This window comes from Opisthocomus hoazin, chromosome 9, assembly GCF_030867145.1.
Source record: "Opisthocomus hoazin isolate bOpiHoa1 chromosome 9, bOpiHoa1.hap1, whole genome shotgun sequence".
Classification (NCBI taxonomy): domain Eukaryota; kingdom Metazoa; phylum Chordata; class Aves; order Opisthocomiformes; family Opisthocomidae; genus Opisthocomus; species Opisthocomus hoazin.
The window spans coordinates 28,449,112-28,465,253 of NC_134422.1; the positions used below are offsets into that span (position 1 = coordinate 28,449,112).

Below are 16,142 nucleotides of genomic sequence, written 5' to 3' on the forward strand. Positions count from 1 at the left end.
AGATGATATTTGTTTACATCAGACAGCTTTTATTTGATGGTTTTAGGACATTACTGTTTCTACACATGCCTCAAGAAACTGTCTTATGCTGGTGGCTTGTACAACACCTTATTTCAATATTTTACATTACTGTCAATGTTTGACAGGGAGATACCAGACACTGCTGCAGCTTTGCCCTGGACAGCTTCATTAGATTGACTGGTGCTCTGTGATGAAGTATTACCATTCAGTGGGTCTGTATTCTGCGTTTCTTGCTGGGCATCGGTGAGATCTTTCTGGTTCGGGTCAGAGTTAGTGCATTTTTCTGAGTTGGATTCATCACTCAGAGGAGTGTCCAGAGAGACTACTTGTAGGACGATGGATCTGGGAGGACAGGTTGTACCATCGCTTCCCTGACTACTCTCATTTTGTATCCTTGTTGTCTCTTCCTGTAACTGTGCATCTGTGGAATTTCTGCTTTGGTCTTTTTCCTGTTCACCAACATTTTTCACAAGTTCTTCTACAAAGAGGGAACAAAATATGTGAATTAGATAAGAAGGATATGCCACAATTGTTTGATTTCAGACTAGTGACTGATAAGAGCTGCACATGGGAACACTGTGAACATCAACTTTCTGCACGAGGACATGTGCAGTGGTGTGTTTAATGTGGGTCAGATTCTGCTCCTGATTACGCTATTGCAACTGAACCATAGTGGTCCGCTTTCTTGGTTGATCTTTAACTTGTACCTCATTTTTTGGCCATAGTACAGAGCAAGGAGCATCATCAGACACACTGTAAGCTGAGGGGTGGGAGCAGGAGGACCCCACGCTGCAGGCATGTCCCCCAGCAGTGGGGTTTACCATCACAGGACTAGGAGCAGAGTTCATCAGTTCTGGGGGCATGGAGGGGAGCACCTTGCTGGGGGTGGGGGAAGCACCAGAACTGAAGGCAAACCCTGAAGGAATTTGGTCTATCAGCCTGGAAAATTCAAAAATGTCAGCTGATACAGAGCCTCAGCTGGAACCAGTTACAGAGGGTTACACGCATGCAGTCCAGTACTGCTGCCATTATGGCTAGTGGCACATACAGGAGGGGAAGGAAGAAATACCAGGGAAATCGTGCTTCAGGGGACAGCAGCTACAGGAGAAAATAATGTTCATGGAAGACTCTATTCCTTGCTCTATTGCAGAGACTTGGAGAATAGTACAAATGAAATGGCCCAGAGTAAACAGAGACAGAACAGAGCAGCACAGAGAGGTGGTACCAGGAGGAACTAGAAGACAGAGAAAAGAGAGTATCGAAAACTTGTGATGGAGGGTGAAAAGTCTGATAAAAAAATAACTGTACCATCTTCATGGAGGGCCTATTTCTCTTGCCGTTAGAATCTCTGTTCCGTAAATGCAGATTTTAGAATCTGTATGTTACTACAGAAGATATAAACCACTATCAATTGAAAAAGTGAAAGCATTGCAGTTTGAACAACACCTCCACAAAATAGCTGCATGATGTTGCATAAAATTTCTAACTTGGCTGTGCACAATGTTTTAAGGAAGGAAACTAAACAATGAGATATTTATTGAGTTCAACTGGCAGCTCCCAGAAACTCTGGTTGTGAGCGACCAGTCCAAATCCAGACCAGAAGTGAATCCATACGACAACTGAAAGACAGCCCAGTCTGTAATCGCATTTCTACCACAGTCAGCATTTGGCATCTTTGTCACCTCACTTTTCTGAATCCAAAGAAAGTTCCCCCTGAAGTACAATTTGGCCTGTGAAATGGATGGAAAGGAACACCTCCAAACCTGAACTGATGTGCAGAAGCATGGAATAGTTAAATAATTTCCTTCTTTTGACATTTCCTATACTTCCTGCCAGACACATAAAAAAATCAAGAACTTTCAAATTTGAGCAATTTTTAAATTAAGCCTCTTTTTTTTTAACAAACTTTAGAGACCTGCTTGTTTTGGACTCCAGATCTTCTGAAACTTGGACAAGTACTCTTTGTATACAGACTTCAACACAGCTCTTACAAAGTGGTTGGGCTAAAGATATTAAGAAAGATGTATATGCAACTTGAAGCAAATCTGATGTTCGATCCAGATACGTTAATTAAAGCATCTGCCACTCTTAGTATAATCTACCTACCTAAGGCTTTTGTCTCAAGAAACTGATTTATGTGCCATATTTGCCTCCACATGGCAGAACTGTAAGCATTTTCCCCTAGCTTTCTAAAAAAGCCATGGAAATTCCAAGATAAAATAATTCAGATGCTGTTCAGATGAATCTGTAAGTTGAGGAAAGCAAAGCTGAACTATAATCGCAGATAAAACTGTAATATTAACTTAGCTCACGCTACAAAAGGTGGCTTTTTTAACCTGAAAGCTTTAAAGAACAGACAGTATTTTTCTCACAGAATGGTGTTTTAGGACAATGGTATCCAGAATTCAGATTTGTCTGGGTGTAACTGGGTGGCTGACCACTTTATTCTCATATTAGAAGTCTCAGAATATTCATATAGGCAAACCTCACTATTATTTGTTAGATATTAGCTGAATATCTAAACTTAAAATTGCTTTCCTTCACTCCCTACCAAACTTCAACTGGTAAAAGAAGATTAACAGTTTAATCAGAACAATGGTCATGGCCTGTTGTTAACTTCCATCATGCTGGTTTCTTACTTCTGTGACTGCCCTTGAGATGATGTCAAGTATGTCTGTTTAAGGATATCTAAAACACAGCCAAACTCTAACTCAGGTCTATGCACATCTGATGGATGTAGCTTTGAAATGGAGTATCTCTGCACCAAGTTATGTCTGATAATATACTAGTTAAATGTCATACTTATTGCATTTAAACTGGTGTGATACTATTTATTCCAGAAGGCAGTAGAAAATCATATGTGAGAAAAATATAATCTTTTCTAAGTACAAAAAAATACTGTGGAGTTTTAAAATCTGTGGAGTTAAAACTATTGCTAAGCATCAGTGTTTTTATGCTGATAATCATATCTGTGATCACCATTCCATGGTAATAAAGTCACTCTCAGTTAAATAAGCTTGTAGATAAGTATCTTTTCCACTTGGGAGGAGTTTGTTCAGGGCAGCTAGGAGGAGTGGCTGGTAGTTGTGACCGAGACTGAGAAGCCTCAAGTACAAATCCTCTATGATGATATCACAACTTTCATTAAGATCCCAAATCCTTTTTCTTGGTAATAACTCTCCCATCTGTTGTACATCTCAGTCTATGTTCTGACTTGCTTTGCTCCACTCAGCTTCAGTCTCTATGAAATCCACTTTCAAAAAGTTGAATAATACTGGATCCTTATGGTACGTCAGTCACTTGTGGAATACGCTATATGTGCTGGAAAAATACAGCTTTCTGCTTTCCATAACAGCTAATAGTTGTACTCTATAATACATAGGACCTTTATATTGCATACCATAATTGGCATTTTCTATCACTCTGATGAAACAGAAATGTTTAGCAGTCTTTAAAACAGGCTGAGACTGGGACAGTGGCTGAATAACTAAAGTTCAAGCAAGGCACTGCTCAGTTAATACCACTAGTGTAAGAGCAGCAGAGTTGGCATGGTATTTGATCCCCAGTGCTGGACAGCAAGAACTGTAATAACTACTGTGGCAGAGCCTCTGCCTCCCTCCAGCCATGAGCTGCCAGGACCCCCTGAGAGCAGCAGGCAAGGCTGCTGCCCCTCACCCTGCACCGAGCTGCTGGGAAGAGCAAGTTCCTCCTCCCCTTTTGGCACACACTGCCGTGGCCAGCTGGAGATGGAAATGGGGTACGTTCAACGAACAGTATAACTTGGCGTAACACTGAGAACGTTTAATAAGAGTAAATAGATTAATAAGATTAATAAGATTAAACAGCCTTCTTGGCCCCCTAGAAAACTTGCCTCTGATTTTTTGGGGGGGCTCAGTTAGGCACTGAACAGCTTGAGGATTATCATATCCATTCAGGTAAAGGCAGACAGCAATGTGTTGTGCAGTGCAGTGATCTCAGGTTATGTGTTACTGTTGCTGCTGGTTTTGCTCTCTCTGTTTTAACTTGGTAAAAGTGCCTGGAGCCAGGCCCGTTTACCTATTTTCGACTGCTTGGTATTGATTTCTTTAAAAGAACCCAAGTGTTACTCAGCAAAATCTGTGTGAGTTCATCTGTAAAACAGTTTCTCCTAACCAGTCTGTTAGGCGTGACTCAATCTTATCCCTCTCATCTGTACTTCTGTGACATTTCTGAACTCCTACCTTAAATCACTGTCCATGAGAAGCAACAATGGCATTTGATACATAAACATGGTAGAATTGGAGTCTTTCTTCCCTTGTGTTTAGGCTGGGCTGTTGACAAAATAGTTCTAATACATTGTTTTGTTTGGGAGAGCCATGGATGTTGTCTACCTTGACTTCAGCAAGGCTTTTGATACTGTCTCCCATAACATCCTCCTAGGGAAGCTCAGGAAGTGTGGGCTGGATGAGTGGTCGGTGAGGTGGATTGAGAACTGGCTGAATGGCAGAGCTCAGAGGGTTGTCATCAGCGGCACTCAGTCTAGTTGGAGGCCTGTAACTAGTGGTGTCCCTCAGGGGTCAGTACTTGGCCCAGTCTTGTTTAACTTCATCAGTGACCTGAATGAAGAGTTAGAGTGCACCCTCAGCAAGTTTGCTGATGACACAAAACTGGGAGGAGTGGTAGACACACCAGCAGGCTGTGCTGCCATTCAGCGAGACCTGGACAGACTGGAAAGTTGGGCAGAGAGGAACCTGATGAAATAAAACAAGGGCAAGTGCAGGGTCCTGCGCCGGGGGAGGAACAACCCCATGAACCAGTACAGGCTTGGGGCAGACCTGCTGGAGAGCAGCTCTGTGGAGAGGGACCTGGGAGTGCTGGTGGATGACAGGTTGACCATGAGCCAGCAGTGTGCCCTGGCTGCCAAGAAAGCCAATGGGATCCTGGGGTGCATCAAGAGGAGTGGTGCCAGCAGGTTGAGGAAGGTTCTCCTTCCCCTCTACTCTGCCCTAGTGAGGCCCCATCTGGAGTACTGTGTCCAGTTCTGGGCTCCCCACTTCAAGAAAGATGAAGAGCTACTGGAGAGAGTCCAGTGGAGGGCTACGAGGATGATGAGGGGACTGGAACATCTGTCCTATGAGGAAAGGCTGAGGGAGCTGGGCTTGTTCAGCCTGAAAAAAGAGAAGGCTGAGAGGGGACCTTATAAATGCTTATAAATATCTTCAGGGTGGGTGTCAGGATGAGGCCAGACTCTTTTCAGTAGTGCCCAGCAACAGGACAAGGGGCAATGGGCACAAACTGAAGCACAGGATGTTCCATCTGAACATGAGGAAGAACTTCTTCACTCTGAGGGTGATGGAGCACTGGAACAGGCTGCCCAGGGAGGTTGTGGAGTCTCCTTCTCTGGAGATATTCAAGACCCCCCTGGACGAGGTCCTGTGCAGCCTACTGTAGGTGACCCTGCTTCGGCAGGGGGGTTGGGTTAGATGACCCACAGAGGTCCCTTCCAACCCCTAACATTCTATGATTCTGTGATTCTATGAAACTGGTAGGAGTTGTAAGGCAACAGACAAATTTCAGAAAAAAAAACCCTGGTACTTAGTAATTTTGCATCCACAGAAAATGTGTTAACTAGTGAAGGTGACTTCTTTCCTCTTCCCTTTTCAGCAGATACTACTCTTCTTTCATTGTCACCTTGTTTTTAGCTTAATAAGTCTCCAAAAATTGAAATGAGTTCCTTAAGTTCTTTTTTTTATTGTTTGCCGGAGTGAATGGGAGCACTGAATTCCTGTCAGCCCAACAAAGGTCTAAATTGTCCATGAAACACTAAAACTGTCACACAGCTCCATCTCTAGTGTTGTGCCAAAGGACTCTGTGGTCTCCAAAGTATCGCTGCTCTGCTGCTACAGAAGCCCTGGTGAGTCTGCATTATAAACTACAACACTGATTTCCACCAGCTCAGCTACATCACTACCTGTGTCTGCAGCCATACTTTCAGGACATGGTCTACTAAGTGGTGAGGAAGCTTTTCTGCATTTTGGTACTTTCTCTTCTGTACGTGTCCATTGACTTTCTTTTCCTGGTCTTTCTGTAATAAGAAACAGAGTATTCAATTACTATCTTCTTCACCGTACAAGGATTATAAGATACCTTTCTGTCTCCAGCAACTGCACCACTTCAGCATGTACTGACTTAACAAGAGTGGAGAGGAAAAACACAAAAGCCATGTGTAAGTAGAACATCTCGAATCAGCTAACAGCAGCGACTGCCACAGCACTAAACCCCAATAAAGCAAATGTCTGCTGAATCACATTGCTATTTTCATTGGCTGTGTTGAAAATAAGCTACAATAATTTACCCTTACAGAAAGACACGATGACATTGAAATATTAAGAATTAGCAAATTGCTGAATTAGAGAGGAAAGCTGTTCATCTTCACTAAGAATTAAATTACTTGAGGAATCTATAATGAAGAATGCTGCCGGATGTTATGGACTCTGTGTGTCCTACCACAAACTTTGATTTCTAGGCTTGTCTGCCTTCTTTTTTACTGGAAAACAAAAAGCAGTGACAAAGCAGCGCAACTGGGACAACATGGAGTAATCGATGGCCCTGCTGGACTTGTCAATGCAAGAGGAAAGACATGCTCGGACTCAGGCATCAAGAGCCGAAGAGTTAACAAATGGGGTAATTAACTTGCGCTTATCTTATCAGACAGAAGGAAGGGGGGATAGCCCATCACTGTAAACCCAGTGATCTGTGGGGCGCAGCGGAGACCTCACAGCCAGAGATTGCTTCGGATAAAGGACAGATGGCTCCCGGAAGCGCACACCAAGATGCCTGCTCCGAAGGCATGTCAAACTGCTGAGTCCCACTTGTGACGACATGACATTCCATGCCAAGAGCCAATCGATACACAACAATTGACTTAGTCCCACTTGCAAAAAGATTTTCAAACATATAAAAATTGGCACTCGAAAACTCTCTTTGGTAGGAGGAGCCAAGCAAGAACTTCACCTGACGGATGGCTTGACGAGCCTGCACCTCTCCCCCCGCCCCAAGAAGGGACACCTTTTTGGTAAGAGTCGCGCCTCTGACTTTGTCAGACGTATCCCCGGGAACACATCGTTAACTAAAGCGCTAAACCATTACCTTGAGCTCTGTTTTTGTAGACAGTGCATTTACCAACGGCAATCCCAAATCTGTGATACCTGTCACTTGAATAAATTACCTATTGTCTCAACTTTGCGAAACTGTTTCAGTGAAAGTCCTTGGAGGGGCTCTGGCAGGCAAGTTGAATCTGCGAAGTGGCTACACACTTAACCCTTTAGACATAAACCATTCACCAAGTCTGGGACTAGGAGTAGATCCAGCTGCACCTAGACTTGTCTCCAAGAGAGAGTCTAGAATGCAAGGGGGTCTGCTCCTGAACTTCGTGGTTCAACAGGAGGGCTCTCCTTTTGCCACTTACTGGACTCCCTTACCCCTTTTAACGTGACACATGGGAAGGAACAGCACCTTTCTAAAAGACATGTTCTCACATCAGCTGTTTTAAAGAGAAGAAGAAGAGACCAGCAACAAGCATCAAAACTTTGCCAAAAATGAGAGAACTGATCCTGGTGCCTCTGGAACTCCCAAGGAAGTTTAAAGACATGTTCAAGAGTTCCCAAACATCCACGATTTTCCTAGCCACGCTGCCACTTTCAAACCCAAGAATACATTGCAGTAACCCACAGAGTTACTTAGACACTGATTCCTTCCACTTTCAACTCCTCAGACAAATTTCATCACAGATATAGGAGTATATAAAGCCCACCGCGCATCATGTAATCCCGTAGCACTTGATGTCACAGCATTACATCATTTAGAGAAGGTAGCAAAGGCTTACTTAGCTATCAAAACTTTTTACTGAAAGATCTGGTTAGAAATAACTTGTGAGTTTATGGTTTCGTAGGGTGGCTACCTCCCCCTTTTACTTCTCTTACTGTTTAGCTGTAAGCACAGGGGCTTGAATGCTGGAACTTTGGGGGCTGAGGAAGGGAGGGACATGTGGCTCTGAGCCTACTAGAGGGAAAAGGTGCTTTAAGTTGAGTAGTTTCTCATGTCCAGAGTCAGGCCAGCTCTCTGGTGTGTACTCCAGGGGATATATAACAGGTTCCATTACCAGGTTCAGTTGTCATTCCTTAGTCTATGATTTACCAGGTACTGCCGATACAAACTGTTTCTTGCTACTCTTAGCTCCACCCATTCATTGCACTTTCTCAGATGAAAAATTCTTTTCCCACTGTTCTTAACACTTTTCTGGAGTAGCTCAAAAACTGTTTATGACCTAAACATTTTGGCACTGCAATTAAAATCACTGTCACTGGTCCTAGATGGGACTCCTTTAGCCCTCTGAATTTATTTTTTCTCTAACAGATTAAAACAATCCACTAGTGTAGATTTCATCTGCCAAACTGTCAGTCAGTTTCTATGACTGTCACACATGTCCTCCCACCGCCCGCCTTTCCTAGCGGCTGTTAAATCACATTAACATGCTATCAGATCATCACTCTCAGATTTTTGCATTTCAGCAGCTGTTACTCTCTTCTTATTAGTGAGTCTGCAGCGAAAATCTTTCAGACAAAATGTAACCGAACCCTGTGGTTATTGTGACTGGAAGTATGCAGGACTGAAAGTGCCCAAGGCACGCCTGCAGTTACCACACAGAGGTCTTTCAGAAGAGACGTTTGCTATTTAAAGTTGCTTCAAACAGGAAAAAAAAAAAAAAAAAAAAAGCTGATCTCTACTCCAAAGAGGAAATAGTTGTAATTTTTTCATATTTTTTCTATCAAAATTACGCACAGGACAGTGCGAGAGCCTCATTCAGCCTCACATATTTTATACCCCATCCCGATGCAGTCAGTCATCCCAGACATACACTTCCAAGCTGTGCAGCACAGTGCATGGCCAAAAGGTGTTGAGGACAAGGTTTGTCACTGATCACTTTCTATGAAAATAATGCAGCCTTTATTCAGGTTCTGTAACAGTTAATTCTTCAGAAGAGTTACATAAGTATAAAATGGGAACACCAAGTAACACTGCTGTTGTAATACCCTGGGCATAAACAACATTAGCACGCTTCAGTGATGGGCCTATCGGACCCTTGGTCTGTGCATTCCCTCTTGGTATCATACAACTTGAGGTGAGTGTCCTAAGCTGTCTGTGCATCTTTTTGCTCAACTGTAAAGTGAAGATAATGTTACTTATTTATCCCTGTAACTTTATTTGCAATGACATCTACTGAACAGATGTTAAGCATGATTTACGGGTATCACTAATGCATACTCGTTTACTCTGTTTAGAGTACCTGAGCTTGCCAACCACTGACCAACTTGATTAGTAAATCTTTAGAACATTTTTATAGAACAAAATAAGCACGAAGGAATAAACATTGTAGACATAAGGAACAAACAATGTATTTTAAAAATACTAAATCATTGTGTTACAATTTCTCTATGTTCTAAGAACTGCATCATGAAGGATCTTACATGATATTTAAATCTTTCCCAACAAGTTGTGTGTTTCTTACAGCTTTCTCAGTACATCAACAACGTCCAGACCTTAAAATCCATTTAGCAAACATTTTCTCTAATGAAACAACCTCTCAGACTCACCTGAGCATCTTTACTGTCTATTCACTACAACTACCACAATTGCAAGTAGCAGTGGCCAGCACCGCTATGTGTTGAAAGAAGCACAGAATGGAATGGTCTCTTTATCACTGTGTTGAGTTGAACAAAGACAGATTATCTGGTGATTAGGGGTTTGGAATATTAATTAAACATCAAGGCTTTCAAATTAGAATCCCAGATGTTTGATCATTATGGTAATTCCCTGTTAACAGCATTCCCTGAAAGGCCTGAGAAACGTTCCTCTAATTTTCCAGTGCTGAAAGGTTGAGGACCCTTAGGCTATGTAGCACTGAGCTCCTCTGCATCAATTATACAAGACATGGCCTTTTTAGCGAAATGGAACCATCTTATTTAGTGAGTCTTCTGTTAAGGAAGCTCTCCAACAGCTGCCTAGGTAGAGAATCACTTTCCTTACTAACACAGGCCTTTCCAAAACGAAGAACACTGTTCCTTGCACAAGCTGCTTGCTCTAAGTCAAGTCTCAGCAGCAACCACCTTTTCAGGGAGGGGTAGCACCAGCAGCGCAGCCTGCTATGTCTCCAGGAAAGCTGCTCTGTCAACAGCACCCTCTGTGTGTCTTGGTCTCCTGCTCTGGCCTGTCTGGGCATAGTAGTCAGACCACCTTCCTCCGCCCTCACTCACCTCTGGCTGAACTGCCTCCAACCAGTGCTACACGCATAGCCTTATCCCAAAAAGGTGAGAAGCTGAAACGAGTTCCTCATGCTCAGGAAGTTATATGGATTATTGCTAGTTTCCTTTCTATATTACTTGTGCGTCTGTATTACTACATTTTATGGAGACAACTTCTCCTGAGCCTGTGAACTCATCTGGGAACAATGTCTAGTGTTTGCGGCGCCCACTGACGAGAATGCAGATGGTTCTTTCAACAGCACAAGTACTGTTTGTCACAGTCAGCTCAGGAAGTGTGTTTGCAGATCTACACTAACAGCCAGCCTGTTTACTACCATGGCATACTGTCCTCAGACACGTGACCTCCTCCGTGCACTCAGCTCTGCATTTTGTCGTAAATTACCTAGCTAGGAATAATGACAGCAATAACAAAACTCCTTTCACCTGGCTGTGATTTATGACCGGTATTTCTTCCCTTAGTACCTGCTTCTACTAACATATGAATAAAACACAACTTCATACATATGCTCAGAGCAACCTAAAGACTTCTCATCAAGCTATAGGATCAGAGGAGGTAACATCACATCCAGACAGGATGGAACAAATTACCAGAGGTTCAAGGTCTCAGGATATTCACTTACAAGCTTACTGAAACTTGAGTGCAATCTGAAAGAAATGTCAAGTGGAAAGGGGATGTATTTCAATATTTTTCATTCTTTACTAGACGTTAATTTTGCACAATCTGATTAAGGATTTTCACCCTTTGCAGGGTGTAGCTTCAGAGCAGATATACTGCTGATCTGGACCAGTTGGGGAAGATTCCTTCTCCCATTATGTGACAAGGAACTTACGTGCTACCTCAGACAGTGCTCTGTAGGGGCTACATCCACTTAGTGAAAACCTCTTTTCCAGGAGCCCTTAGTGCCCACATATGGAGTAAGTGCCCACACATTGCTTGCAAAAAATGAAGGGAAAATATTTTAACTTTCACAAAAACTATATAATCCCCTGCCCCCCAGCTTTTATTAAAAAACTTGCTATACGTGTACTAATAAAATATAACTCTATACTCAAAAGTATTTGTGCTATTCACAAGGTTCCTCTAGATTCTAACCAGGCACCCTGAAGGTCTCCATGCCATGTTCCAGTCAACTCTAGATGTTGCTGCAAGTAGTCTCTTTATGGGTGCGGTTTTCTGTAAATCTTTTTCTTGCTCTCACAGAGCTTTTGCAAAACAAATTCAATCACAATCAGACAGAGTAGATATTGTTCATCAAGCTCTGGCCCCAACACCAGCTATTTCCACTTACAGATCAGTTTTTCTAATGTACATTCTACTGTAATTCCATAGCTGTTCAGGAAATACTTGGACATACTTCATTAATCAAGTTGATGGAAGAAAAGAATGGGCATCCTAGAATGTGGACAACTACAACCTCAGCAAAGTCCGTGGAGTCTTGAACATTAACAGCTCTGCTTTTCACAGCAGAAAGAATGCCCAAAGCTTCCTGGATCTTCTTGTGCCTCACATTAATATTGACTGTATAGAGAAATAATTCTTAAATCTACTGCTGTGGGAAGCTTTGTGTTTTCAATGGCTGTCAACAGCCCAGTAAAACAGTGCTAAATCTATCAGTAAATTATAAAGCACTAAAAAGCACTGGAAATGAAGGGGAAATTATCTTTTTGATAAGCACTGCACACCCAAACAATATACCAAAAAGCTGATGTACCAAAATCTAACTGGTTAGATGTAACTGGAAATAACAAACTTCCAGATGGCAAGTTCTCCATTCTTCCATATGGAAGGACCTTGCATGTAGCGCTGCTTGATTTCTGCAGGCTGTAGCTAAGTGGTCTTGGGCACTCTCATGTTCTGCTATCACTACTGATCATCGCAAAGTAGCAGCTTTGTCCTTTTGCCCATCAGTATTAGTTGGACAACACCAAAACAGGCAATCGATTATATGAAGTTGCTCATGAACAAGAGACAGTATTAGTTAAATCTCTCCTCAGTTGTTCCTTCTACCTAACTCTCCAGTCATTGTCACAATAGATTATGGAAGCTTGTTCTTACTTAATATTCTCCTAACTAGAATATTCATTCACAGTTTTGCACTAAATGAGATTTTAGCACTGCTCAGTAGTGTTTTTCTGTTTTGTCTGACACCTCTTTGAGGAAAAAGGTGCTGCTTTGGATGATGGAATGAAAGACAAGGCTGGCACTGGGTTCCAGCATACTATTCCCTGCAGTCAGCATCAGGTCATGTACAGCAGGACCAGCCCCAGCAGTGAAACGCTATGCTGAAATATTCCAGGTGCTTACTCGGAAGCAACATAGACTGTGGACAAAATATACCCAAATGCCATTCACTTAACCTGGATCAAGGTTATAAATTGTGTTCAACATTCACCAAAAATCACTTCACTCAGATAACTCCAACCCCAGACAATTTCCAGGTATGGTTTATGAACTAAGATGCTCGACACAGGTTTGGTTTTATTAACTACCAACCAGCAGATGAAGAGTCACTTTTTGCCTTGTTTGGGTCTAATACATGCTGCAAATGCCCAAATCTTTAGATCCACCGAGTCATTTAAATAATTACTTACAGCATAGTCCCAAGAAGCCTGCAATACTGAATTTTGTTCCATACAGTGGGGAACAAACAGCATTTCTAATAGCGAAGTACAACTTTTACATTCCTTAAGGAATGTGGCAGCACATATTACTTTGAATTGTTGATTTTGGCATTTAAAGCATATGTCAGTATCCGTTATGATTAAATGTGCAGAATGCATATTTCTAAACCAGACCTCTAAAGATTAGCTGAGCAGCACAGAGCCTTATTGTACAGGCTGTAAGATATCCACTCATCCCCTGACCACCTGCATCTCTTTATGCCTCCTGGGAGAGCAAAACAGGACCATCTAAACAAACATTAAGACATGAAATATTGCATACAAGACAACTACGTATTTTTATACATTGAAGAAAATTAAAAAATGAAAGTAAGGGAGATTTTAGGGAGTAACCTGTAAAAACATTCCACTTCACAATATCATACCTTCTACTGCTAATTCTTTCCATCTTTCTTTGTTTGCTTGAATGATCTTCATCAAGTTGTCCTTAAAGCTTGTTAGGTCTACAGTTGCTAAAGAATTTTCTGTGTGAGTCCCTCCATCACTTGAACTTTTAAAACTGGGTCGTCTTTGTGCTTCAGCATTGCTTACTGCTCCCAGGCTATTTTGGCTGCAGAAGTGAAAAGCCCCTAAATTATGAACAGAGTCAAGCAATTTTAATAATACACAACCAGTTAATTTGAGTCAAATTCCTTAGGACCTACATGCAATCACTAACTCACAATAGTAGTTTTCACCAAAGAATACCTGAGATACAGGACATTTCTTCAGCTCATGAAGCTGTAACCTGAGACCAATTCTTACTGACATTTTTCCAGGGAATTCTTAAAAAAAAAAAAAGACAGCTGAAAATACATTACTTGTAAGTTGGTTCTTGAAAGAATGTTTCTGTAGCCATTTTGGAGCAGGCTCTTAGCTGTGTTTTTGAACAGTGAATGGTAACTTTGGGGCTCACAGGAAAGACATCTGAGTGTTATTTGTTAACGCATTTAAAAAAGCAAGACATGAAAGTATATGACAGGTAAGTAACTTTAGCTTCAGCTGAAAAATCTCTTCAAGGTACATGCCTTTAAGCGTAGTCAATGCAGGATTTAGTACAGTGGCTTTAAAATCCACTTAAGAGTTACTGCAAGCTGCCTTACATGTAAGGTAAGACAGAAGTCAAATTGATTATCCATATATGAATATTCAGATACATGTAAAGGTGGGTAAAAAAGACTTAACTCTATTTTTTTACTTAGGATTAAAAAATGAGACCTATTTCTGGCCCCGTATAGGTAATCATGTCATAGATGGATGTTACTACGCATACAAATGGATTTCCATTACATCAGCAAATTGCAGGGAACATATCAGTGAGAACTGCACAACAAGACTTAATTATAATTTCCATGTGCTCCAGAGATGTTGAATGGGATAGAACGAAAAGAATAGACTATAATTCTAATGTTTTCCAGGCACCACAATGAATGTCACATCATATACGCATGGTGTTCACCCAGTAGTGTTTGTGCAACTCTCCTGGCTCAGACATTTCTGCATCATGCTATAGGCTTTCCACTCTCTTCGTAAGTGTAGCACTTGATTCCACACCAAGAAAAAATCCCTTTATCCTCCATCACACAGGAGGAAGCTCTCGTGGATCATAAGCCTTTGCTCATCTACCACTCAGTCATGAACATCAACTGAAAATGAAGCCTGGAGCTACTAATCCTTTGCAGCTGCTAATCACTCATTTGTGAAGAAGTGAGTAGGTAAATAAGTTTGCTATCAATAATGCCTTAGTTTAGCACTGTTCCCCAAAGCACTAAGAACACTCTCATAAATACCTACCTGTGATAACTTCTACTTACTTCTAGTGACCGAAATACATGTAGAGTAAAACCATGATCAGACTAGAGCTGGGTTCATCATTTTCCTATTAAAATCTAACTAATGCACAGCAAATGAAAAACTGCCCTGCAGATTTATCATGTTATTAGCCGCTGAGAAAGCTCAAATCACAGTTTTACAATGAAAAAGATGTGGTAACAGAGGTAATATTTGTAAAAGCAGTATATGATTATTCAATGACACTTTCAGCGTGGAGTCACTCAGATAACATTGTCTGTCATAGCTAGTTTGTTTTACAGACAACTTCTATAATGATGCAAAAAATCAAGAGCTTGATGGGCAAGCCCCCTACTGCATCTCACTTCTACTGTATTTACATCTCTCAAGTGGCATATAAGTGGAATCAATTTGGTCTCAAATGTATATCTCATACAATACTAAAGTGGAAAGGTGAAGAAGGAAAGCGACCTAAAGCATAACAAAAAACAGAAAAAAACCTGAAACCACCTTCACCACTTCCACTTCCAATTGTCTCTCAGAAAGGAAATGACTTTTGGTACCGTCAATTAAAATTCTGCTGAAAATGGCTCAAGATAAGAAAACTAGGAACTTCAATAATCTATTGCAAAGATTATAGTAGAAGGAAAAAAGTTATTATTAGATATGCTGCAGAAAAAACACTTTATATTTTACACGTGTGTGTTTTGCTCATTCTTGTGTTTTTGCCTTTTTATATGCCCGATCATCAAGTCAATGGAGTAAGGGCATGTTGCAAATACAACAGAGCACCACATGGTGGCAATACTGTACAGCTATTTATGCCACTTCTCCAACGGTTAAAATAATTGTGATAATTCTAAGAATGATGTTCTTATGTTAGTTTAGGTATAGTTCAATAACTAAGCAGTGTATTTATACCTGGGTGTCCCAAATGCAGGACTCTCAGATTTTGACGCTTCCTCTATAAGAGGCAAAACAATTTTCTCCATTGAGTCCGTAAGAAGAGAAAATGTTGGTTCCACTATGAAATCAATGAAACCTAAAGAAGAAAAAGAAAGAAAAACAGATTTTACATTTCCACAGCTCTCATAATCTAAAAATAAATACTTGATGTCAGGCTGATTTTCTGACTGTAGTCCTGATTCGATATACTAGATACCACTAGTATAACCTTGAGGAAAAAAGCACAACTAAAAACTAAAACTCCTGAAGCTGTATAGATATAACTAGATATTAATAATTATAGCTTATAATTCCTTCTTCATGTAAATTTTATGGATTGCAGAACACACCTACCATTTGAATCGAATATTAGTTATTAAATCGAAGGGAAGTTACAGTTGAGCCAAGGGGTTAGAAGTCATA

At 41.2% G+C, this 16,142-nt stretch overlaps 1 protein-coding gene across 12 annotated transcripts in view; it reads right to left on the reverse strand.

Moving 5' to 3' along the window:
* Positions 1 to 16,142, reverse strand: part of PDE1A (phosphodiesterase 1A) — a 235,525-nt gene that overhangs the window by 11,181 nt on the left and 208,202 nt on the right. For 9 of the 12 annotated variants that reach the window (XM_075430504.1, XM_075430505.1, XM_075430506.1 and 6 more), the window contains 4 exons: positions 15,696 to 15,816; positions 13,370 to 13,554; positions 5,972 to 6,085; positions 224 to 499 (listed from right to left, as the gene is read on the reverse strand). In XM_075430504.1, coding sequence (XP_075286619.1) covers positions 224 to 499; positions 5,972 to 6,085; positions 13,370 to 13,554; positions 15,696 to 15,816 — 696 coding nt within the window. The remainder of the gene's footprint in view (positions 1 to 223; positions 500 to 5,971; positions 6,086 to 13,369; positions 13,555 to 15,695; positions 15,817 to 16,142) is intronic. The other 3 variants (XM_075430512.1, XM_075430514.1, XM_075430515.1) reach the window with 3 other exon arrangements.